The sequence below is a fragment of the Nyctereutes procyonoides genome, unplaced genomic scaffold (assembly GCF_905146905.1).
Source record: "Nyctereutes procyonoides isolate TBG_1078 unplaced genomic scaffold, NYPRO_anot_genome, whole genome shotgun sequence".
NCBI classification, from domain to species: domain Eukaryota; kingdom Metazoa; phylum Chordata; class Mammalia; order Carnivora; family Canidae; genus Nyctereutes; species Nyctereutes procyonoides.
This window is the reverse complement of record NW_026575135.1, coordinates 36,811,207-36,838,469: the sequence shown is the minus strand read 5'-3', so window position 1 is coordinate 36,838,469 and position 27,263 is coordinate 36,811,207. Positions and strand designations below refer to the sequence as shown.

General features: G+C 34.7%; 1 protein-coding gene across 4 annotated transcripts in view; it reads left to right on the top strand.

The window, feature by feature from the left end:
- Positions 1-26,830, top strand: part of CNTLN (centlein) — a 323,526-nt gene extending 296,696 nt beyond the window's left edge. For all 4 annotated transcript variants that reach the window (XM_055302562.1, XM_055302564.1, XM_055302563.1 and 1 more), the window contains 3 exons: positions 11,699-11,884; positions 14,468-14,545; positions 26,133-26,830. In XM_055302562.1, the coding sequence (XP_055158537.1) occupies positions 11,699-11,884; positions 14,468-14,545; positions 26,133-26,234 (366 nt within the window). In that variant the 3' untranslated portion in view covers positions 26,235-26,830. The remainder of the gene's footprint in view (positions 1-11,698; positions 11,885-14,467; positions 14,546-26,132) is intronic.
- The last annotated feature ends 433 nt before the right edge of the window (positions 26,831-27,263 follow it).

Here is a 27,263-nt window from a genome sequence, read left to right as displayed (position 1 = left end):
TATTATGACTGACTTTATAAGCCTTTGTTTTTTGTTTTATATCCAGATTAGAGTTTTGTTTGTTGCAGTTTTAGCCAAAATATAAAATATGAAATACATAATTATAAGATTTACTTAAATGCCAATCATTTTTCTTGAAATATTCTTTGAATATATCCTTTTTAAAAAGAATTGATAACCAGAAGTTTTAAAATAGAAAAATGAATTTTATGATTACATATCTGATTATCATTGATTTGACAAAATTTCATGACCAAATTACTTGGCAAAATTATCTTTTAAAAAACAAGGCTTTTGGGATCCCTGGGTGGCGCAGCGGTTTGGCGCCTGCCTTTGGTCCAGGGCGCGATCCTGGAGACCTGGGATCGAATCCCACGTCGGGCTCCCAGTGCCTGGAGCCTGCTTCTCCCTCTGCCTATGTCTCTGCCTCTCTCTCTCTCTCTCTGTGACTATCATAAGTAAAATTAAATAACTAAATAAATAAATAAATAAATAAATAAATAAATATAAAAAACAAGGCTTTTAATTTTGTCCAAGAATTTGAATATTTAATGATAAAGTATCTAATTTCTAATTGTTGAAGAATGACATATTAATCCTTCATTTTTTTCACCAACAATGATGTACAGTATAAATGCCTAAATAGATAAATTAAGGATTCCTGTGGTTTCATGTCTTAAATATTACATAATAGGAGATAAATATTTAATTCATGTATTAAATATTACATAATAGGAAAAGATAAAAGATATCAATAAGCCATTTGTTAGTACTCTTTTAGAACTTTTCCACTTTATTTCAGTTTGGTATTGGATCGCTTGCATTAGAATCAACGGATTCTAAAGCTTTCATATAAAATGCATAATTTAGGGCCCCAAGTTTATTGAATCAAAATCTTTGTGGGGGTGAGGCCTAATAACCTGAATTTAACAAGTTGAGTGATTATTATGCATAATATAGGTTTTAAAACACTGCCTTCAATTGTTTTTATTAATTGAATCCATATATGATTTGGTGTTTAATAGAAGCCTAATGGTAATTTGAAATTTGTTTTTCCTAACTGTATTTTAGAGCCCATATGTAGTTAATACTGGCATTACTTCTGCTGCTTAATCCATTTTTTTAATAAAGGCCAAACCAGATACATTAGCAAAGACTGGACATTTGGCTGTGAGGAATGAGAGGACTGTCATCCTTTTCTTCCTTGTACATATGTATGGTGAGCGGGCTGGGAGGGAATGCTCAGGAGCGAGGCTACGTACCATCAGTGACTTCCTAAATCTTTACTGTGTTAGGGCTAAGCTTTTTAAATATTTAAAATCTCCATAATTTGGCCCTATCCTGCTTAGAATCTAATCCTCTTCCCCACTACTCTCCAACTTTCACCCGTAGTGTTCTTTATTGCCTTTGCACAGTTTTCCTTCCCACTGAGCATATTGTCATTCTTTATCTGCAGAGTACTGGCATGTAACAAGGCTCATTAAATTCTCAAGGAATTGACTTTATATCAGCCTCAAGGATGATACTAGCCACATAATCGCTGCTTAGATAGAAAACTCTGTGAAGGCAAGAGCTGTGCATATTCCTTAAAGAGCATAGTTAAAGAATGTGCATTTTCTTACATGGAATATTGTGGTAAACAGGATTCATTCTGTACAGAACTTATTAGGGTATCACGTACTTTTGTGTAAAAGTACTTAATAAATATTATTACTCATATTAATAGCAATAATGTTTGTTCAGGCCCTGTTGTGGAATCTGTGTTCCTTTTAGTCTTTGCATTTTTCATAGAGCACAACCAGATTAGAGAAGAGGTGGAATGACCATCTGTTCTAGATCTAGTCTTGAATATGGAATTTTGCCCTGGGGTAAAATCAAGTGCTTTGAGCATGTGGGCTGGATATATGTGGCAGAGCTGAGGCTTTGAATCCTCCTAGTAACACAAGGGAAATTCCTAGAAGTATTTGCTCAGTTTGATTGAGCCCTGATATAGGCTGTTTAATGTGCTTATATGTAAGAGTCATATGCCAGATTCTATCTTCTCAATGGTTTTTGTGAGCTTTGAAATAAATATCAGCCAAAGAACAACATTTAGCTGGAAGCTTAAATCATTTAATTACCAATATGTGCTTGCTTTGGAAAGATTTAGTAAGATGTTTTGGGCATATAAATTTCTTGCTTCTTTAATGAGAACATTTGTGGAGCACTATAATTTTATTTTTATATGTACAATTGTTAATACTTTGGCACTGATCTGCGTCTTAAATATGATTTTTTCCTGTTCTTTTTCTCCAACTTTATTGGGACATAATTGACATATAACACTATATAATTTAAGGTATACAATGTGATGATGTGGTATATGTATATATCATGAAATATTTACCACAATAAGGTTAGTTAACACATCCTTCACACCTCACATAATAACCATTTAGTTGTTGTTGTTGTTGTTATGGTAAAGACATTTGAAATCTACTCTTATAGCAACTTTCAAGTATACAATAGTTATGTTAACTGCAGTCACTATGCTGTATATTACACCCTGGAATTTATTTTTCTTATAAGTGGAGGTCCATACCCTTTGACCAGTGTCTCCTTCCCTTCACCCCTTAGCCCCTGGCAACCAATGTTCTACTCTCTGTTTTTACAAATTCAGCTTTTTAGATTCCACAGGTAAGAGACATCATATAGTATTTGTGTTTCTCTGACTTATTTCACTTACTATATTGCTCAAAAGGTACATCCATGTTGCCACAAATGGCAGGATTTCCTCCTTTTTATGGCCCAATAATATTCCATTACATATATGCCATGTTTTCTGTCGTCCATTCATCAATGGACACTGAGGTTGTTTTCACATCTTGGCTATTGTGAATAATGCTGCAATGAATATGAGATTGCAGATATACTTTTGGATCCTGTTTTCATTTCCTTTGGATATATTCCCAGAAGTGGGATTGCTGCATCATATGGTAGTTCTGCTTCTAATTTTGGAAGGCCTTCTGCACTGTTTTCTACAGTGGCTGTACCAATTTACATTCCCACCAACGGTGCATGGGGTTCCCTTTTTGCCACATCCTTGAAAAACATTGGTTATCTCTTACCTATATAGTAGTAGCCATTCTAAAAGGTTCATGAAGTGATATCTCACTGTGGTTTTGATTTGCATTTTCCTAATGGTTAGTGAGACTGAGTACCTTTTTATGTACTTGTTGGCTATTTGTATGTGCTCTTTGGCAAAATGCTTATTTTGGTCCTTTGCCCATTTTAAATTATTTAGATTTTTGCTATTAAGTTGTATAACGTTTCAAGTCAGGAAGTATGATGTTTTGTTCTTTCTCAAGGTTGCTATGACTATTCAGATCTTTTTGTAGTTCCATATAAATTTTAATATAGTTTTTCTATTTTTGTGGAAAATGCTATTGGAATTTTGATAGGGATTGCATTGAATTTATGGATGGCTTTGGGTAATATGGACATTTTAACAGTATTAATTCTTCTGATCCATGACCATGAAATATCTATCCATTTATCTGTATCTTCAGTTTCTTTAATTAATATCTTATAATTTTCAATATTTAAGTCTTTCACTTTGTTCTTTAAATATATTTCTAAGTATTTTATTCTTTTTGATGCACTTGTAAACAGGATTTTTTTCTTAATTTATCTTTCTGATACTTCATTATTAGTATAAACAACAGTGACTGATTTTGAGTATTAATCTTGTATCCTACAACTTTACTGAATTTATTGATTAGTTCTAACAGTTTTTTGATAGAATGTTTAGGATTTTCTATATTATAATATCATGTCATCTGCAAATAATAACAGTTTTACTTCTTCCTTTCCAAAGGTAATTGTTTATGGTCTCTTATGATCTTTTATATTTCTCTGATATCCGTTGTAACATCTCTTTCATTTCGGATTTATTTTCATTTTTTCCTGGTGAGCCTAATCAAAACTTTGTCAAATTTGTTTATCTTTTCAAAAAACCAGCTCTTAGTTTCACTGATCTTTTCTATTGTCTTTTTAGTCTCTTTTTTATGTCTATTCTAGTCTTTGTTATTTCCTTCTTTGTACTTACTACTTTCTTTCATTTGTTTTCACTTTATAATTCCTTGAGATAGAAAATTAGGTTCTTTTTTTGACATTTTTCTTGTTTCTTTAGTAGGCATTTATCACTGTGAACTTTCCTTTTATTTTTATTTTATTTTTATTTTTATTTTTATTTTTTTTAGAGAAGGCATGCTTGAGCAAGGGAGCAGGGGCAGAGGGGGAGAGAATCTCAAGCAAGCTCCCTGTGCAGTGTGGAGCCTAATGCAGAGCTTGATCTCATGACCCTAAGATCATGACCTGGACCAAAATCAAGAGTCAGTTGCTTAACTGACTGAACCACCTAGGTGTCCCTGAACTTTCCTTTTACAATTATTTTTGCTGCATCCCATAAATTTTGGTGTTACATTTCCATTTTTATTTGTCTCAATATATTTTTTTAATTTCTCTTTTGATTTCTTCTTTGGCCCGTTGGTTATTCAGTAGCATTTGTTTAATCTTTATATATTTTTGAATTTTCTAGTTTTCTTCATGAAGTTGATTTCTAGTTTCATATCATTTTTTTTCTCTTAAATTTATTAAGTTTTTTTTGTGATCTAACATACTGCATCTTGGAAAATGTTCCGTGTGCACTTGAGATGAATGTGTATTCTGTTGCTTTTGGATGTAATGTTTGCAAATATTTGTTAAATACATCTGGTAGTATCTCACTTAAGACCAATATTTCCTTATTGATTTTCAGTATGGATGACCTATCCATTGATATAAGTAGGTATTAAAATCTCCCCTACTTCTATTGTATTACTGTCTATTTCTTCCTTTACGTCTATTAATATTTGCTTTATATTTTTAGGTGTCCCTAGGTTGGGTGCATAAATATTTACAAATGTTATGTCCTCTTGTTAGATTAACCCTTTATCATTATGTAATACCCTTCATCTTTTACTGCAGTCTTTGTTTTAAGGTCTGTTTCATCTGATACAAGTGTAGCTATTCCAGCTACCTTTTAGTTTCCATTTGCATGGACTATTTTTGTCCATCCCTTCACTTTCAGTCTGTGTATATTCTTATATCTGGAGTGTGTCTCTTGTAGGCAGCAGATAGATTTTTATAGTGTTGATTTTTTATTCATCCAGTCAATCTGTGTCTTTTGATTGGAGAATTTAGTTCATTACATTTAAAGTAATTATTTATAGGTGTGTCCTTATTGCTATTTTGTTAATTATTCTTTTCTCTTTATCTTTTGTACATTTACTATAGCTTTTTTTCTTGTAGTTACATGAATCTTACATATAATAAATTATACCTACAAGTCTATTTTATTTTGGTAGTAACTTATGTTTGATAACAACTTAAGTCCCATTCTAAAGCTCAACGTTTTTATTCTCACTCTGTTTTGTTTTTGATGACACATTTTACATCTTTTTATCTTTGTATCTCTTAACTAATTATTGTAATCATAGCTATTTTTACTACTTTGGTTTTTTAACATTCATTCTACCTTTGTAAGTAACTAATTGTGGTTTTGATTGCATTTCTTTGAAGAGACATGATTCTTAATGTAGATAATCCTAGAGATTTATAAAACAGATACTAATGTTAATAAGAGAGTTTAACCATTTCATGAGACATAAGGTTGAAATACAAAAATCAAACGTATTTTTATATATTAACAGTAAACAATTAGAAATTAATTAGAAATTAATTAGAAAATTAAATAGAAAATGTTCAACTTACAATAGCATTAAAAATTATTTAAATAAATTCAAGAGAAGACATGTAAGCCACGAAATGTTAGAATGAATGTGGAGAATGGAGATATTTCATCCAGTATTGGTGGTACAAGATATGGTGGAAACCTCTAGAAATTCTAATAAATAAAACATTCACCTACCTTATGACTCAGCAATTCTACTTCTGGGTATTTACTCAAGAGAAATTAAAACATGTGTACAAACATATTTACAAATATGTACAGCAAAATTTATAGCAGTTTTATTCATAATAGTCAAGAACTGGAAATATTAGGGGCAAATGCATTTTGGAAAATTCTAAAATCATCATTTTAGATGATGGGGTATCATAGAGGGGTAAAATCATCATTACCCCTCCCCTCCGTCCCTTGAAATCAAGAAGCAGACAAGAATTAGAAACAAAAATTGAACTCCTTTTCACAGTCAACCTAAGTCAGAGCTAAACTCTGTATTCTAAAATACATAGAAGAACAGCAAAAAACAGGTAAGATTGGTGAAAGCATGCAAAGGGACACAGAAATAAGACTCCATGGAAAGAAGACTTAGGTCCTACAGACCTCTGAAAGATCAAGACCTCTTAGAAGATGAAGTTCACAAGGGGTACAAATCCAACATCCACTACTTGCAGCAGTGGAACAGGTCTGCAGAAGTTTGTGGTAGCTATCCTAGAACTGGTTTGCTTCTTTAAGGAGCCAAGGCTTAATGAAGAATAAGAGAGACCAGGAATATCTGAAGGAGGCAGCTTTTCTCATAGCAACCAAGAAAATAGATTCCTTAAATTGTAAAAAAAAAAAAAAAAAAAAAAAAAAACTATAACAAAAATAACCTGGTTAATGGAATTCATCAAAAAAAAATTAAAGTCATATGCAAAATTTCACTAGCCTGAAACATAGCACAGGCCCCTCTGCCATGTAACCTTCTATAAATAGGTGGTCTAGGAAAAAATCTTTTTCAAAAATGAAATGAACTAACACACTATCTATGCAAATATACTAGAATAAGGATGGAGAAAAACAGAAAAAGTGTCAGGAAAAGAAGTTTAACCACAAAGAAGTTACTACAGAGCAGATGAGAAATTTTAGTATGAATTTAAAATATTAATAAAATAATTTCCTCTAAAAAAGCACATGTTTAAGGTGGAATTAAATGTAAGAATTTAGAAAAAAGATGATGAGACACTGGAGCAGATGAAAGCAAGGTGGCTGGCAAACAAGTAAAAAAATAAATTATCTCAGGAAATATATATATTACTGGTTTCATATGAATATGTGTGTGTCAACAATTTGTTTGGGTATGGGAGGAATTGCCTAGGAAGGGCATCAAAGAAGTTTCTGGAGTATGAAGACTTTCTATATCTTGAGCAGGGTGGTGGCTGCATACATGCATACAACTGCCAAAGCTCATCACCTTAAAATATGTGAGCTATTTCATTCATAATTATGTCTCAGTTAAAAAAAAATAAAGCATATTATGGGAAAAAGAATTTTTGAAGCAAGTGACAGAGACTCAACATATGTATAATTCGAGTCTTCAAGGAAGAAAACAAATAAAGGAGCAGAACAAATATTGAACCTATAATTCAACAATAATTTCCAGAAATAAAGACTTCTAAGAACATAACATGAACCAGGGAATATTCATCTTAAATATGTCATACCCTAGGTGTGTTTAAGTAAAGTTTCTGGACTTAAAAAAAAATAAAGAACAGCTAAGTTAAAAGCTCAAGTCATGTGTAAGAGGGGAAAAAAACCGAGAGACAACTCTGAAAAGCCATCTTATCTCCAGAACTCCGCATAAGTTGGCACAAAGCCTCTGTTGGAACTGCAATGCACTTAATTCCCCTCTGCCCAGGCCTGCTTCCCTAAATTTTATACAGATGTTGTTTCTAAGTATGTTTCCCTAACAAACCTCCTGCCCACAAATCTTCATCTCAGAATCTTGTTTCTAGGTAATCTGACCTGATACATACCACAAAGAAAACCTTAATTCTGAAAAGTAGAAATAGGATAGATAACTTTCTCTGAGAGTAATGCTATAAAACTGCAATTAATTACAAAACCAGAAAACAGAGGTCACTACCACCTAAATATTTATAAGTAAAAGTTCTTAGATCAAGAAGGGTATGTGAACAAATAGCAGAATATCCCTAAAAGAATTATCAGAACCCACGGATAGCTAAAACAGTGCTCAAAAATTTGTAACCTTTTATATTTACATTAATAAACAAGAAAAAATGAAAATAAACATTCCACTCAAGAATTAAAACTAGAATCTAAAGATTGAATAGAAATTAACCATTTAAAAATGTACAACTAATGAACATAAGAGTTGTTTTTAAAAAAGAAAAATCAATAAAACAGAGGGACCTAATTAAGAAAAAGAGAAAGTACAACGGTACAGAACAAGTGATAGGTAATATTAACCATAGACACAGGAGGAAAAAATCATGGCAGATTACTTAGCTCAACTGTATACAAATACATTTGAAAATCTGGATGAAATAGGTAATTTTCTAGGAAAATATAATGTTCCAAATCTCTCCTAGAACAAAGAAAAAGTTAAATAATCAGAAAGGTACCTTTTTACCTTTCCCTGCAGTAAATACTAAACCAAATTCAGACAAGTGCTACTACAGTAGAGAAAAGATCAATTCAATTTCATTAAAACTATAGAGCACAGAAAGAGAAAGATGCTTCCACAGTTTGGGGAAGACTTCACAAAATTGAAAAAATCAATCTCATACTAATGTAGAAATCCTACAATAAAATATTAGCAAATAGAGGTCAGCAGCATATCAAAAAATAATATATCACACCAAGTGGAGTTTATTCCAGAAAGGCAAGGATAATTCACTACTAAGGAAATTACTAGTAATCCTATTAGTAGATATATGATGGTAAATCATAATAGTTCATATGGATGGTAAAATTGGCTTAAGATATTTTGACATTTGTTTTTATAAGAAATAAAAATGAGTATAGAGATAACTATATTACACTGTGTATTGTAGGTTAATATATGAAAATATATTTCTTAATGTATTAAAATATGACTCTCAACTCAAAGCTGGTAGCATTTCCTAAGAAGTAGAAGGAGTCTCACTAAAATTAGGAACAAGTCAAGTCATCCATCAGTACTGCTATTTAATGTTGTTCCAGAGGAACTTAACCAATGCAATTGGAAAAGAAAGAAATTAGAAATAGAGAATTTGGAAAATGAGTGATAAAATTACCAATATTTGGAGATATGATTCAATACCTAGAAACTAAAGATTTGAAAAATTATAACAAAAAAGAAGCTTCAGTAAGCTCAATATATGTCAGCAATCTTTATGTATTCAAGCAACAATTAGTATTAGAAGCAGCCTCCCAATAAGTAAACAACTAGCAAGAAAAATAAGCTAGAAAGAGAAAACTTAAAAATGATCCTAAGAAACACGCAAAAAAGCCTAACTGGGGGGAACACCATGGTCTTCAGTTAGGAAGACTCAACATGCTACAAGTTTCCCTTGACCTAAATGAAATCTAACGTGATTGAAATAAAATTACTGGTAAGATTTGTTTTTTAAGGGGAGGGAAACTAGACAAGGTTCATATGGAAGTTCTTATGGAAAACCAAAGAAGCAAAAATTTCCAAGGAAAACCTGAAAAAGAAGGGTAGTAAGAGGGAGCTAGCCTTGCCAGATGTTAACATTCGTTCTAAGGCCTCACTAAGTTTAGATACATTATAAAGCTTCACTAATAAAGAGAGATGGGACAGAACAGAAAATCAGACACTGACCTAAACACATAGGAGATCAGTGGGAAAAAAGGTGAACTTTTTTTAAGATTTATTTATTTATTTATTTATTTATTTATTTATTTATTTATTTGATAGAGAAGAGAGAGAGCAAGGCGGGGAGGGGCAGAGGGAGAGCGAGAGAGTGTCTTAAGCAGACTGTGCTGGGCGTGGAGCCCAGTTTGGAACTCCCATCTCACAACCCTGAGATCATGACTTGAGCCAAAACCAAGAGTTGGGCGCTTACCTGACTGTGCCACCCAGACACCCCAACTTGAACTTCTTAATAAATGGTTGTGGGATGACTGAGTATGATTTTATGTAATGATTTCTAAGTGATGACAAATGGGTAAAAAGTTTAAAAATGAAAAATAAAAACTTTAAAATAGCAGAAAATCCTGGTTAGAAAATACATTTATATATCTCTCATTGTGGAGAATGCTTTTTAAAGTATCACACTAAATTTAAAAGTGAGAAAGAAAGGAAAAGAATCATTGAATATATGAAAAATAAATATTTTTCCTTGACATGAAATACTGTAATTACTGTTGATAGAAAAATACAAATTATGAAAAAATCTAGATATGTACAATATACAAATGTAATATCCAAATATGTAAACAACTCCTGGGGTACCTGGGTGGTTCAGTCAGTTAAGCATCTCCCTTCAGCTTGGGTCATGATCCCAGGGTCCTGGGATCAAGCCCCACATGGGACTCCCTGCTCAGCAGGAGGCCTGCTTTTCCCTCTTCTGTTCTTGCTCTCTTTCTATCTCTGTTTTGATATGTTTCTCTCTGAAATAAATTAATAATTTTTTAAACTCCTATAAATTACTAGGAAAAATAGGAAAAAAAATGCCTCTTCTTAGGCTGATGTTCAACTTTTTTTATATAAGAGAAATGAAATTTTAAAATACAACAAAAAAACAAACTACAGTGAAATCCTAGATTAGTGTTTTGCTAATGGTGTAGAGAAACAAGTAGTTTCGTATGTTCTTTGAAAGGTATATCTTGGTACTATCTTGGAGAGTGGGGGGAGATTAAGTAACAGCTTTCAAAATTACAGTAAGACAAACTCTTTGGTCCAGCAATTTCACTTCTAGGGATATATCCTAGAGATGCAAAATGTATACAGGAGCACTGTTATTTATTGCAACATAGCTTGAGCTGGCAAAAGATCGAGAAATAACCCTAACATCTTTGCTAGCCTACTCTCAGATCACAAAGCCAGGCATTGAGGTCCAGAGCTATGTCTATCCAGAGTAAGGGCTATCCTTTTCTTATGCATGCATAGGCATGGTATGGGCCAGCATTGATTCATTTCTCAAAGGGAGAACTTAAAGGCTCTTGTGAGGCTGTCCTCGGTTTTGTTGTCGTTGTTGTTTAAAGATTTTATTTATTTATTCATGAGAGACACAGAGAGGTAGACACTAGGCAGAGGGAGCAGGCTCCCTGCAGGGAGCCCGATGCAGGACTCGATCCCAGGACCCCAGGATCATGACCTGAGCCAAAGGCAGACACTCAACTGCTGAGCCATCCAGGCATCCCCTGTTCTAGGTTTTTAATTTTTTTCTATATTGTTATCTTGCCCACATATAACTTAATTACATATTTACCCAACTTGTCTTTATCAAGTCCTTGCAAAGCTTTTCTGATCCAGTTTTACTAAAATAGAAACAACTCTCTGCAGCTGTTTTTCATCAGTTTATATAATGAGTAAACTAATCACATTATTAACCCATTACAACAAATATACACACATTTAGGAATAAACAATGACAACTGGCATCAGCTCAGTGGTCAGGAGTAGTTGTGCTCTGGCATGATGAAAAGTAGCTTCCCTGCTCAAGCATTCACCAACTAAGATATCAGCTGGTAAATCTGAAAGAGGGATTGGAGAGTTTGGTTAATCCAGCAAGTTGGTTAAGTGCTCATTTAAGAGAGCTTTTATTACATACAGATAATAAGAGCAATCTATTATGTTCCAAAGTAAATAAAATCAGAGTAATCCTAATCAATGCTTTGCTGATATATTCACATTTTTATATTGTGACTGCTTGGTCTTCATTTATGACTTCCATATGAGCCCACATTCTTTCCAACATGTTGCAGGCTTTGGCCAAAGAGTTACAAAGTGATGTCCATGAGATAAGGCAACAAATCAGAGAACTACAAAAAATCCAAAAAAACAGAGATGCCCGTAAAACCTCAACCCATAAAGCCCAGACCTTGGCAGCTTCTATCCTGAACATTTCACGGTCAGATCTAGAGGAAATAATGGATACAGAAGACGAAATGGTAAGATCACTTAAATATTTATTAATAAAGGGCTTTGGACACATTGAACTTAAACACATACTTCTATTTGTTTTGTAATTCATAGAGTTTCATCTTCAAGATAATATTAATGAAGGTCAGCTTAGTAACGTATGGGTGAAAGTTACATCAGGGGTATTAACCAACTCCGAAAACGTTTAGAGAAATTTCTCTGTATAATAGAGAAATAAGCCATTGCACAAAACTTTTAGAACTGCTTGTTATTCAAGTCTGTTATTCAAATCCTTTCCTGTCTTTTCCATTTTCTTTAATTTAGTTAATCATATATCTTGTAAGCTAGAATTTTTAATTAAGCCAATTTGAATGGATTTAGTTAAGGTGGGTCATCATTGATTTGAGAACTTTTCCTCCTAAATGAGCAAAAGTAGTAGATCTATTGGCTTTCCTAGATAAATTCAAAATTATTGTTGATCAAGTTAAAGAAAAAATATATTTATAGCTTTGAATTGGGTAAAGTCCTCCTGAGTGAATTTATGTGCATATAGATATGAGTCTTCAGTAGCAGTTCTGTACCTCCTGGGAATGCCACTGCATTTTTAACGTAGTTATGATGTCTTAGCAGAATCTCACCCTGTATACAGTCTTCTGTGAAACCTAAGGGTGATACTCAATCCTGTCCTCCTGTTAAGTCTCTGAATTTTGATACATTAGTATCAGATTTGATTGTTTGGAAACATTAAAGAGATGATGGTGCTAGTAGCTTCCCAATAAATATATGCTCAATGAATAAATAAAATGATAGACTTAAATGTTTATATGAGAACATCCTCCAGCTGCCCCATCAGCTGCTCAGAAGACTTCTGCAGAAAATAAAGAAAACAAAAATTTCTGCAGTAGAGCATATCTCCAATTTGCAAGGTTTTTAAACTGCTAAGAATTCTTAGAAAAGAAGTCAAAGGAATCCTGCAGAGATGATTTTCATCCCCTGGGTGAATAGAATAGTGAACTCTCAGTTTCCTATTTTCAGCACCTATGCTGCAATACTTATGACTTTCTACACTTTGAATTCACTTTGTGAATTCTGAACTTTGAAGTACAAGAGCATTATCAAATGTAGTATCAAATATAAGACACACAGGAAATAATAGTATCTTTGGCAAGGGTGTTAACTATACCTTATAGACATTTAGTTAAAATGTGTTGATTGATAGTGTGAATCCTTACAAAAAATTAGGGTTGAATCCTCCACTGTTCCCTAAGAATTTTAAAACAAGTAGATTACCAAAATACCTCATGTGTGTGTGTGTGTGTGTGTGTGTGTGTGTGCACAAACACAGTTACCTATTCTGGAAGATAGGCCCATCAACTTTGTGTGGTCTCAAAAGATGCCCTCTGTAGACTTGCAGATTAGAAAAAAAGCACCCTCTCTGAATGGACAAATTAGAAAAAAGTTATCCCGTTTGGGTATATGAATTAGAAGATCTCTCTTTATAGTCCCAAAGAGTAGCTGGCACATTTCCGTGAAGAAATGGTACCCCAGCCTCTGGGCAGATACATTCCAGAGCCAGAATATACAGCACTGCAAAATGCATATGACACAACCTTCAGTGGGCATCCTCCTGGAAGAAAAAGGACTCTAGTAGAAACACACTGTTCTAAGAAGGATTGGTGCACCTTGATACATTTCCTAGATTTCATTACAAATCAGAGCTTAGTTAGACAGATCCTTGCATCTTTTCAGAGGTCTAGAGAGTTGACTGGACTTGTCCAAGCAGAGCCCAAACCAGCGGACTTATATTTGTTAAATTACACTGAACTCTAGTAAATTCATATAAAAAACTATGATAACCTATGTGAAGTTCCTAGCTAGATATTGGCATACGGTAAATTTCAACAGTCATTAGTTTTCCAACCCCTTCCCTTTTTGAAAAGTCCATCTTTTTGTAAACTGAATCATGATTTTAACTGAATAATCCACTGCATGTATGAATACATTATATTTCAGAAATATTTACCTTGATAATTGATGGGTTGAAAATATTTAGGGGCTTACAACACTTTAAGTAGAAATGTCCCTTGCCTATCAGTTACTTATTGGATGTTTAAAGTATGCAAGCATTTAAAAACACCAAACCCATGACATATCCTATTTTGTCTACAATTGTAACAACTCTCCTTAATTATCTGTTGACAAGTCAGATTTTTTAACCAATATAAGGTTTTATGTTATCTTACAAAGGTCACTTATAAATGATTCTTTAATACAGCTTTTTCTTATTTTTCACTTTATTTCAATCACTTTCACCTCCACCACAGTCCCTACCTTCAGCTCCACTGTGAAGCAGAAATAAAATATTCCTGAATTGTATTGTGAAATAGATAAATAATAGAAATTATTTTTCTGTTAGAAATTAGAAATCTCCCACATGTCAGTATTGTAAATTAAATATTAAAAGCACAGATTTGCATATTCCCTACTTTGGAAGGACAGACTAGTCTTTTTGAATCCTATTCTACCAGTATCTCTTTAAATTTATTCAGTAACAGTATGATCAAATTCATGCAAATGCAATTAACATCGATCTTTTGCTTCTCTTCCTTTAGGACATAGAAAGGACAAAGATAAATGCTGAAAATGACTGGGAATGGCTGTTGTACATTCAGAAACTTCTTGAAGGACAGGTATTTCATTTTTCTGCTTCATGTCTAAAAACTTCTAAAAAAAAAAAATTCCAAGCCTTACACTTTTACTCGATGTCTAACTTTTTGTAAACACTTACCACATCATTTACTTCTGTTAGGTAAAGAAGTATTCCAATAGATAGACAGGAAAGTTAACCCTCTATTTGTACTTTTGGACTTAACAAATGAAACAAATGCCTTGGGAAGAGCCAACATAGGTCTTAGCAAATGCATTAATTAAATTATTGAGTCAACCTCTATGCTTGCTACACTGAAAAGGATCCATTCTCTCAGCCCTCTTAGGAAAAGATATTCTTTATTATGTGTCTTTAAAGTTGGTAGTTGATATGGACACCTGAGGAGTTCATGGGTTTCAATGACCTTTTACTATGGACCTGTTTCCAGTCAATTCATGTTTTCCTCACAGCCAGACAGCTGTTTATTACTGTGTCTTCCCGCATTCTCTACAATATTTTCTACTGAGACCTCGAGCAGCTTGTTAGTGGGAAGTAAATATTGATTTGGCATCCTGTCAATGCAGAAAGAATGAAAAAATTTCCACCAGAGGCCCCTCAAACATTTTCCTATCGACATTTTCTGGGCCGAGTGGAAAGCTGCATAGAGGATGACAAGGCCAAGACGAGTTGAAATCCCTGAGGGGTCCATTGAGACTGCTGCTGTGACCTGTGTGATACTTTTTCTTTCCTTTCAAGTATTTTTTTAATACACACAGAGTCTGTTGGGATGTGCCCCTCTTGTAAGTGATCAAGGGCAGTTTATTGGCAGGTGAGAGCCCTGCTTTTCTAGTCATAGCAAGCTTTTGTTTTGACATCACCGACAGCATGTAATGTATTCGAAAACTTTTTCATTATAGTTCTTTTTGCTCAACCTAATTGTCTATTTTAAAAATGAACAAAGAATTAAAAGAGTTAAAGCATATTTTTCAAAGGAGCAAAAAAAGTATTACTGTCATATGTTTTGGAAAGTCATCATAAATGTTTCTGTGTAAAGATTAAAAATAAAAGCAGATTTAAATGTAATTTTTCACATTTATATTAACACACAGCAGTATCTATACTTTTAGAAAAGTCAAGGATAAGTAAAATAATACATGAGCTACTGATACGCTTAGTGTCGGTTTTATATATTTTTGAGACTTCATCTGGAATCACTTTAATAATAATAGAAGGTGATTGGCAATCTATGGGTTTAAGTTGTTCAAGTGCAGACGTACAGGTGCTAGACAGAGTCTTCTACAGCGACATCTTGCTCTTGAGAAGAAAGGCCATTTCCTAGTTATGTTTCATGCCCAGTACTCATCCCAGTTCCTGGCACATCAAAGGAGTTCAGCAGTAATTGTGATGGGTTGTAGTTTTAAACTTAAAAATGATAAAAATAAACTTTTGAATGAAATTTTTTTAATGTTCACCTTCTAAATGTGACCTTTTTACCTGGAACTTTGATCATTAGTTATGACCATAAAATTAATAAATCCATCTGTGTAAATCCTTATTAAATTTTACTGAAGCAGTATTGATACCAGACCTGATTTTTTTGACTTACCTATGGAGACGTGCATACACACATTCTTATGTTATCTTGGTATTTGCTTATTTTGTTTGGCTCAAAAAAATCCTGTTGAAAATGGCATTAGACTGCTTAATACTACAATTTGATGTAGTGCCTTTTTGTGCCACTGAGCCTGGACTCTGGAATATAATTGCCTGGCAGTATTGATTTAATTGCCCGGGTTTATTTGTGGACTCCTAATTATTGACTGGAGGTAAATTTAATGGAGCAGCCTTTATGAACACTGGGAAAGCACTGCTGTTGCTGTTCTACATAATGAACTGCATCATGTGCTTTTAGATCATTTTTCAAGCTAATTTTATTCCACTGTGACAGTGTGAAAACATTTAAAAAGTCAAAGACTTTTTATTTTTATTACTGACATAGGTGGTTTTGCTGATGTCTTTGAATTTTGTGAGAAAAAAATAGGGACTTCATTGGTTGCACTTGGATGTCACTTCATAATTACACCCAAGAGAAAAATCTATAAAATAGAAAACATCTCTTTTTTTTTTTTAGCCCACTTTTCTTCTCTCTCTCAGTTCCAGCAATTATATTTGTCCTGAATTTTAGAAAAGGTTTTCTTTGTCCACCAATTTTTTTGAGAGACTGACTTATGCTCACAGGATTTTGCGGGCAGAAGTGTTTATATGTTCCTTCCTACATTCGTTTAGTGAGACATATGGTTCTGTGTATCTGGGGTTATGTGATCGTCCAGCTGTGGAATAATTAAACATATTTCCTTAAAAAATGAATTAATCAATATTGGTAATTTGATCATTTAAATATTTTGAAGATAAAATATTTAAGTCAGAAAACTTCTCTCTTGTGCCCTCCTGTGTTGGGTGCTGTATGCAAGGGAATTCTCAGATCATAGGAGTCAATTCGACCGTGTGGTTTTAGCTTTTGTGTAAGGATTAGACCACAAAATTGTTTTCTTGCAAAGAAATTTTTCTCTGCATTCATTGGATGAAAATTTGTACTGATCAAATATTTACCACAAAATAAAAAGCTGTGCTGCCAGGTGGCAACATAGGACTACCCAATAGGACAATACCTATGGCTGCTGTTAGCCAGAAGTGCCTGAGAACTAAAAGGTCTAAAACCTTAACCTTTCTATATTTAATACAGAATGCAAGTATATGTCCTTATTCCTTCAGGTGGTCGTGATGCAACTAATAATTTTATACATTTAGTCTTTATCTGCACCTAACTTGTATCCCAGAGATTTCTAGCAATAAAAATCACACTAAAAAAATCTTTCTAAAAAAAAAAAAAAAAGAATCTTCTAATATCTACTGTCATTTTTTATGGCACAGCTGCCTTTTAGTTTCTTTGAACATTTTTACTTGTAAAAATTCCTCTTTTAACATTTTTACATTTTTAGAAACAATTTATGGTGGGGACAAACATGCAAATTAATGATTATAATAGGGTTCAAAATTAGTTTTTCTATAGTTTAGGGAGTGGAAGAAAAAAAAGAGAGATAGGAAAAGTAGCTGGAACCAAACTACAAAAGCTTTTGAGCAGGAAAGGGCTATGACCAGAGCTGTGTTTTAAAACAGATACCTGAGATCAGCACACAGCAAGTATGGAGGGAGAGAGACTGGGAACAGGAAGATAGCTGAGGCAAAGGGCTATGAAGGCCTGCATGTGCCCTCACCATAAAAATAGAAAGAATGAGATAGATGTGATCCACATTATAGTGATTGAATCAATAGCAGTAATGAGATTAGGTGGAGTCAGAAAGCAGAAACCATAGATGGGTTTAATACCCTACAGAAAGAGACAGATGATGATACCTTTAATAGTTTGAGAGACCAAAAAAAGTAGATCAGATTTGGTAGGGGAGAGATGTCAGTACTAAAGCCATAGAAAATTTAGTAGATGCATCCCATTAACAATATTCAAGGACTCACGAGTTTTCATTAATTCAGCCTAGCCTTCCATCTGGCTCTTCTCGGTGAAATTTAACCGTTTATGAACACATTTCCAACTCTTACAACTCAACAACAAAAAGCAAAGAAATGGATTTGAATAGACATTTCTGCAAGAAGATGAACAAATAGCTCATAAACACATGAAAAGATGCTCAACATCATTAACCACTAGGGAAATGCAAACCAAAAACCAAAATGAAATACTGCTTCACACCTGGTAGGATGGCTCTAGTGAAAAAGACAGACTGTACCAAGGGTTGGTAAGGATGTAGAGAAATTAGAACCCTCATACATTGCTGCTAGGAATGGAAAATGATGCCACTCCTGTGAAACAGTCTGTCAGTTCTTCAGACAGTAGATAGAGATGATATTTTCCAACAGTTTCATCCCCTAGGTAGACACCCACAATAAATGAAAACACATCTCCATATAAAAATTTCTACACATGGGATCCCTGGGTGGCTCGGCAGTTTAGTGCCTGCCTTCGGCCCAGGGCGTGATTCTGGAGTCCCGGTATTGAGTCCCACATCGGGCTCCCTGCATGGAACCTGCTTCTCCCTCTGCCTGTGTCTCTCCTCTCTGTGTCTCTCATGAATAAATAAAATCTTAAAAAAAAAAAAAACTTCTACATGAATGTTCACAATAGCATTATTCACAGTACCTCAAAAGTGGAAGCAACCCAAAGGTACACCAGCTGATGAATGGATTAACAAGATGTAGCATATGTATATATGGACTAGTTATTATTCAGCCATAAAATGGAATGAAGAACTGATGCATATTACAGCGTGGGGAAGAACCTTTTGACCCTTATGCTAAGTGAAAGAAGTCATATATAGAAGGCCATATGTAGTATTATTGCATTCATATGAAATGTCCAGAATAGGCATATCTATAAAGAGAGAAAATAGGTTAGTGGTTTCCAGGGGATGAGGGGCATGGGGGGACAGGAGTGGCTGCTAATGGAGTGATGAAAATATTCTAGAATGAGCTAGTGGTGTGGTGACGGTTGTGCAACCTTGTGAATATACTAAAAACTAGTGAGTTGTATACTTTAAGATGGTGAGTTTTATGTCAGCTGTATCTCCATTTTAAAAATGTTCTCCTTAATATCAAAAGAGAAAAAAAATACATTTAAAAATAAATTCAATAAATTTCTTCTATCACCTGTGCCATGTCCTCCACCATGATAGCAGAGATCGCCTTAAATGCCTTTGAATTTGAATTTCTGTCTACTGGCCATACTTATAAATAAATGAGATAAATTAATTTGTTTCCTATTTAATTTGTTGCCTTTCAGTTGGCACAGAAGATGTCCCTCTATGATACTGTGATCAATATTACCTTCTCACATATCTAAACTAGAAGGAGTGGTTTATACTCCTCTAGGAGACAACTGTTTATTTGTTCTGGCCATTGTGATCTTCAAACTTAAAATTGTAATAGAGGTCATTTAGCTTTGTTTTCAGGACTTAAAAATACTTGAAACAGTCCTTTTTAATTGGGACTTTAAAACACAATGGAGAGAATTAGTGGAGAGGAAACTGAACCAACCTATGTACCAACCTATGTTACAAAATCCATTCAAAAACATATACTAAGTGCCCCCTTTGTGCCAGGTGTTGTTTCAGGTTTGGGAATACAGAAGTAAACCAAGGAGTCAAATCTTTCCCCTCATGGATCTTACACTTCGGGGGATAGTGGGGGGGGGGGGGGGCGGAGGCACAGTAAACAAAGAGTTAAAATATATCACCTGTGGAATGTATTAAACAACTTGAACAGAATTATGGGTATATATGTTAAAATATGTATACCTGTACAAAAGATAATATACAACTATAAACACCATAGTGTTTATATAGTTTATAACTATTTTATAGTTGTATAATAATATACATAGTTGTATAATAATATACAACTATAAAATCTAATTCTTTACTAGGATTTCTATAAAAACCCTGAGCTGGGAGTGGCTAGAAAATGTGTCTTGATTTTGTTTTGTTGTTGCTCTGTTCTTTGTTATTTGCTAATCCTTTTCTGGATTTCATTCAGTCCATTTTAGTCCACTTTTTGGAGATAATTTTCTGCCATTGGGACCCTATCAAAAATTCCTTCTACTTTCAGCTATTGAGAATTTTAAGTATGGAATTTAATCAGTGGTGTTTCTTTAGCTTTAAATATCCGTGTTCCTATTAGTTGCTTCAGATCTTGCAAATGCTAAAATTTAAAATGGCTCTTTCCCCAGTGCCCTCTCTGCAAAATATGTTTACCTTCTACAGAAATCTTGCAATATGGCAGTGAGAAGGGTTTTATAAATCTCCCTGGCTTTTGTAAATAGAGTTCCTTCCGGCCTGAAGGTTAACTGAACATTTCTCCTTAGAACTCTGCACACATCCACTCTGTTGCACTTAGAACACGTGCGTGCATACTCAATGCTCTCCCTTGCTCACATACGTAAACCCACACACTCAGCCACCCACACAGATTTACCATGTAGTTCAAATAGCAAAGAGTTCAAAATTTTCCATTCAGAGCCTTCCTGGGTTTGTTTGTTTGTTTTAATTTAACAATGTTTAAATGTTTCCAGTGAAAGCAGGTATACTATGTAAAATTTAACATCTTTATTTTCAGTATGACTCAGTCTAGATTAAAGTCAATTTGGGTTTGTTTGTTTGTTTGTTTAAGGATTTTTATTTTATTTATTCATGAGAGACACAGAAAGGGCAGGGGGGAGACATAGGCAGAGGGAGAAGCAGGCTCCCGCCAGGGAGCCTGATGAGGCACTTGATCCTAGGACTCTGGGATCATGACCTGAGCTGAAGGCAAATGCTCAACCACTGAGCCACCCAGGTACCCCAATTTGTTTTTTTTTCTCAATTTATTTATCTTTTATTTATTTTTAAAGATTTTATTTTTTCATGAGAGACACAAAGAGAGAGGCAGATACACAGGCAGAGGGAGAAGCAGGCTCCATGCAGGGACTCAATCCCAGATCTCCAGGATCATGCCCTGGGCTGAAGGCGGTGCTAAACTGCTGAGCCACCCGGGATGCCCCACCAATTTGAGTTTTAAAAGCAATATCTTCCTGGTAATAGTTTCCCAAGCCAAAACAAGAATGAAAATGGTGAAAATTTTGTTCCACTTGCCCCTTAGATTGAAAAAGTTATCCTTATTTCATTTTTTTCTTTTAACACAAAATTTTTCAATTTTTTACTGTTAAGAACACATTCCAATTAGTGCTCATGCTGTAAGTTATCTATATGTTTTATAGTCCTGGACTTTAGGTTTTGTTGTTTTTCTAGTGTAGCTCTCAAACATCTGCAGCTGTCATTCCTATCTTCCCTTTATACAGAAACACCTCTAAACGAAACCACAATCTGTGTGAGTGATAAATTTGAGATTGTGTCAGTGGCATACCAGTTCCTAAAGGCAAACATCTGTAGGTGTTTACATGTAAGAATAGCTGGAAATCTGTGTGATATCAGGGGAAATCTCTCTGTAATAGAAATCACCTTTTGCGACAGAGAGAGCCTGAATGACTAGGAAGACCTGCTTTAAGACCACACTAAACTCAGTTGCTGTTCCAATGTCCTAGTTAAATTTCCATACAAAGAAATCTCACACGGTATCAACTCTTCCACTTTTTTTCTCATTATGTTGAAGAGTTCAAGCTTGTGGAACTTGTATCCACATACCTAGGAGTATCACTTCTCCTTTGTTATGTAGGAGAAAGAAATAACTCATGCAGGCTTTCTGGACTTAATAGCCCTTGGCATATGCCATCTAAGATACAACCCTAGGCAGCATGATTGATGGGTTTGTTGTTTCAGATACTTTTGAAGGGGTAAGTAAGAAAGGATGTTTGCTGTTGGCTACTGCACTTGCCGCTTGAACCCAACTCCAGAATCCTATCAGTGAGAGCATCATCGAACATTGTGTCTGAGTTCCCTCCAGAAGCCATATAGAGAGATTTTAATTGACGCTAAGCTCCCTGTGTGAAATAAAATGGCGCTTAACCTAGACTCAAAATAGTAGAAAGTTCAGGTCTCTTGGCCTTCTTAGTGTTTTTAAGATGTTTTGCAATTAAAGGACAAAAACAAGAGGTGCCTGGGTGACTCAGTGGGTTAAGGGTCTACCTTCAGCTCAGGTCATGATCCCGGGGTCCTGGGATCAAGCCCCACATGGGGCTCCCTGCTTAGCAGAGAGTCTGCCTCTCCCTCTCCATCTGCCCCTCTCCCTCCATTCATGCTCTGTCTCTGGCTTTCAAATAAATAAATAAATAAATAAATAAATAAATAAATAAAATCTTAAAAAAACAAAAACCAAAAACAGGGCAAACAAGCAGACCATGTGAATTTTTAAAGCATTTTTCAAGGCATTTCATATTTAAGGACAGTCTTAACTGTACCCAATCTATAGCTGTATGTTGAAGATTGATGTTCATTTGGTACTATGTTGAAGAACTCTCTTGAATCACAGTAGATTAAATTATGTTCCATCAGTCTTCAGGTTAACTGTAATTTGTAAGGTTTGAGAATTAATAATCTATAAGTAATAAAAGTGATTACTCTTAGTTAACTAAATTAGCCATTGAATTCAAAATCCCATTCTTAGCCACTCTCAGAAAAGAAGAATTCTCATTAATTCATCCTAGGCTAAAGGATGAAGTTTTTATCTATACAGTCTATGGAAGAAGTTTGCCAAATGAATGAGTAGTGCAAACTTGGCAAGAGAAGGTATTTGTAAAAGGACTGCTATTGCACTCATTATTTGAATATGTATTGAAACTACTGCATAAATAAGGAACAATTTATAAAGTAGGAGGGACATATGCTTAAAACTTTTTGGTTAACAGTTAATTACAGTTATATTCATTTGAAGTGTTTTGTAATTCTGACTTTTCCATAGACTTCCTCTAATTTTGTTTCAATTATTAATAATTTTATTATAAAATGACATTAATTTTATATTTTATAATGTTACAGCTAATCCTTATATATTTAAATAAAAACAACTTCCGAAAGGCCTCTTTGAGAGCTGGCCTTATAGTTCTCAGTGAATGACAAGTCATAAAAAATCATATAGAGTGAGCACTAAGCATTTAGAGGAATAAATTCAGAATTGGTTTATAAAAAAGGAAATAGAAAAGTTGAATTAAAATAAACACTTTCAGCCAACTTGTAAGATATATGAACTTTCATTTAATATTATGTAGACAGGTAATAACATTCTTCTGACCTATTTGCAGGGCAGATAGATGTGAACATACTGTGCATCATGATTAAAAGATTGATTGCTTTTTGAAATCTGTATGTGTTAGCCTCCATACAAAGCTTAAAAGAAGCTTACAGTCCAATAAAACAGGATTGACAAACAGTTGTGTTTAACAGTGGGGCTTTTTGTTTTATTGGGAGCCAGAGGAAGAGAATAAAGTGAGTTGTCAGTATTAAATTAGTAAATGGACTTCTTGTTCTATCTTGGAGGCTTCCTGGAAGACAAATTCGAGATAGATTTTTTTAAAAGGAAGTGAAATTTCCAAGTATATGACATGTTAAAAACTGCTGAGATCACAAGATAATAAAGTTTAAACTTCAAAATGTGATATGCAAATAAAATGATTAATGTCAGTACATTGGGATCCCTGGGTGGCACAGCGGTTTAGCGCCTGCCTTTGGCCCAGGGCGCGATCCTGGAGACCCAGGATCGAATCCCATGTCGGGCTCCCGGTGCATGGAGCCTGCTTCTCCCTCTGCCTATGTCTCTGCCTCTCTCTCTCTCTCTCTCTCTCTCTCTCTCTCTCTCTGTGACTATCATAAATAAAAATTTAAAAAAAATTAAAAAAAAGAAAATGTTTAAAAAAAAATGTCAGTACATTGTGGCCTGGTGAAAGGACTGTGTGACATTATTACATTAAGAAATTACAGAACCAGCATGTTTCCCAGAGTGTGTCCCATGGACTGCTGGTTCCACATGATAAATAGACCATGAAAACACGGACAGATGAATTTAGAGACAGGATATTACATTGCCCTCTTGGAGACACACAGGGCCTGTTAGTATCCTAAAGCCTCAAAGAAATCCTGAAATAAAGTAACTTGTTAAAGTTCGGTTTGTTTCCCAAACTTATTTGGTCAGACAACCCTTTTTTCCCTTGACCAGCTTTAGGAAATGACCTTCTGTTTTTGCCAGGAAGAAATCTTGTTCGTCTGCTTTTTTTGGTTTGTTTGTTTAGTAGTTTGTTTTAAAGATTTTATTTTATCTATTTGAGAGAGTGAGTGTGTGTGCATGAGCCAGGGCTGGGGGTGGGGGGCGCTGGCAGGGGGGGAGGAGCAGAGGGAGAGGGACAAGCTGACTTGAGCTGAGCTCAGAGCCTGACGAAGGACTCAGTCCCATGATCCTGAGATCATGACTTGAAATGAAATTTAGAGTTGGAGGCTTAACCAACTGAGCTGCCCAAGCGCCCCTGTTTGTCTGCTTTTTTGACAGGAATTCATATGGCACTGATAGCCACAGCCTACATTAAAGAAAGTTGCCTGATAATTTGTTGTTTTTTTATATGTGCATTTCTTTAAAATCTAATATTAATGGGGATGCCTAGATGGCTCAGTGGTTGAGGGTCTGCCTTTGACTCAGGTTGTGATCCCAGGGTCCTGGGATCGAGTCCCACATCGGGCTCCCCAGAGGGACCTGCTTTTCCCTTTGCCTATGTCTCTGCCTTTCTCTCTTCTGTCTCTCATGAATAAATACATAAAATCTTTTTTAAAAATCTAATGATGGTAGGGGTCCCCCCCCCCAGAAAAAGCTATTTTTAAGTCAATGTGTATATCTTCTATTCAAGTCCATCTTCAGAACTGAAGAAATGTGATATTTTGGTATCTTATGCTTTCTTCAGTGGTAAGTTTCAAGAAGACCATGTGTGAAGGAGCTTCTGGCCTACACTTAGGCTACCCTAAGGAGAAGGCAGTTTGTTATAAAGATAAGAAAGAAGTTAAATTAAAATCTTAGGTAGAAACTTAGGATCTCAGGCAATTCCGTGGACCAGCTTTGGTCTCCGCTTTACCTAATCTGTTTACCTGTTGTTTCACTGCCACTGGCCAATCTTTTCTGTTTTCTCCCAATTGGTCAGGTGTTGATGGGAGATGCTACTGGTGGTCATCCTAGCACAAACAAGGGCCTGATGCCACTTCCCTGTAGGAAAGGGGACCAGGCATGACAAGCATTGTCACTAACATATTCAGGGAAACAAAGGTAGTCTTTCCCTGGTTAATCAACAGGACAACTCCAAGAAATGATGTGATAAACTTTTTCTAGATACCTGGACAGGAGATGAAAGGAAGTTGGTGGAGTTGGGCCAGTAATTGGAGAACATTTTAGATTGTCTTTTACTCATTTGTGTGTTGCACGAGTTGGAGTTCTACAGGGAACCAGGTGAAGCAGAGGGAACAATAAAACTTTACCAGAAAAGTTATATAAATTATGAAATTTAAAAATGCACTCTACATTTTATAAACTCAGCAGTTTGTAACATGTGTATTACACTTTGATATGCCAAACAAACTTTTCTATAACAACTTAATCATTGGGCATACTTTTGCCATTTTTTCTGCCTCTGAGATTTTACCCTACAACTCTCAAGGTGTTCGGCTCTAACACAGACAAGTGTATTGATAGTTCTCTCTCATTCTTTGATGAGTGATGAGCATACAGTACTACTTCTGTGGGCCTGTGGGCCCTGGAGATGACTGTAACCTGCTATTGATCAGCTGATTGAAGATAAATGGCTTAGTTGCTTGTATTGCAGATTACATCATTAACATGGTCAGTAAACCATGAATTGTTCAATAAGGCGTTTATCTTTTTTCATTTTACTTCTGCTCTTTTATCATCTTTATTATAAAAGACAAAATTACCCTTACTAACCAGTAAGATCAGCTGAAAAAGAGACCCAGCAGGGTACCATTATGGGTGCAAGGTTGCAGATAGCTGAGTTCTAATGGTTTAATGATATTTAGCATATGTTTTTGAACTGGAGAAAATATAGACTTTTGATCATCTTTTTTTCTGTGTTTCTCTTCCAGCTTCCTTTTGCCTCATATTTGCTAGAAGCAGTACTGGAGAAAATAAATGAAAGAAAGAAACTAGTTGAAGGATATTTCACAATTATGAAAGATATTAGATGATATTACGATGAAGAACTTGTTTTCAAATGTGAAAACTTTTTGTGTGGTGTGACTGGAAAAATACATTGCCATCCTGCTACAGTATCTGCTCCAACTATCAATAGTCAGGTTCAATACCAAAATAAGAATTCTCTGAAACTAATTAATTGCTGAACAAGTGAAACTAATTAAGTACATAGCCATTTAAAAGGAAATAGTGTAGCATTTGATTGTTGAATACAAATATTGCCACAAATCAATGCAAACTCAAAAATGATTTTTTCTTCCAGTACATTAGAAGAATTTAGAACAAGCTTGGACACACAAATTGGTCTGACTATAAGAAGAAAAAGGTGTAAACTGAGGGTTTAATGTTTTAAGTTTTATAAAGAAACTAGACTGTGTACATAAAACTGCAATACAAGGCCTTAAGTCATCAAAGAGTACATTTGTATTGTAAGCAAATATAAAATGAAGCATCATTATTTTAAGAATGAGCAATTAATGAAATAAACTGTGTGGTCCAATTATATCTGTTCTCTATATACTGGGGTAATATAGGAGATACTGTATTTTCCTAGAACTGTGTGGCAAAAATAAAAACATTTTCTCCTTCACTCCCTTTCTTTTTTTAAATTCACAAGACTTGGTGTGCTCATCTCAATTAGCAAGGGACCACAAGTCCAGTATAAAATCAGGCTAGATCTAGCATAACTCCTACTGTAGTCAACTAATTAAAGTTACATTCTTAACAGTGATGTTCTCTTTTTTAGATTTCCAAATATTCTCACTCCCATTTCACCTCTTTACTATGTTTCTGCCACACATGACCTTTTTTGGAAAAAGTTCTTCTAATCCACCAAACTTCAGCCTGCCTCCAGCCTTTACTCTCACTATTCTTTTTCTAGAATACTCTGTACTAAACTTATCTCATGACTGGCTCATCATGACTTTTCTCATCATTCAGAATTCCTTACCTGTTCCCTCAGAGACACATTTCCCTGGCCATCTTATGATTTAACTTCCTTTATCACAGAAAATTACCTATTT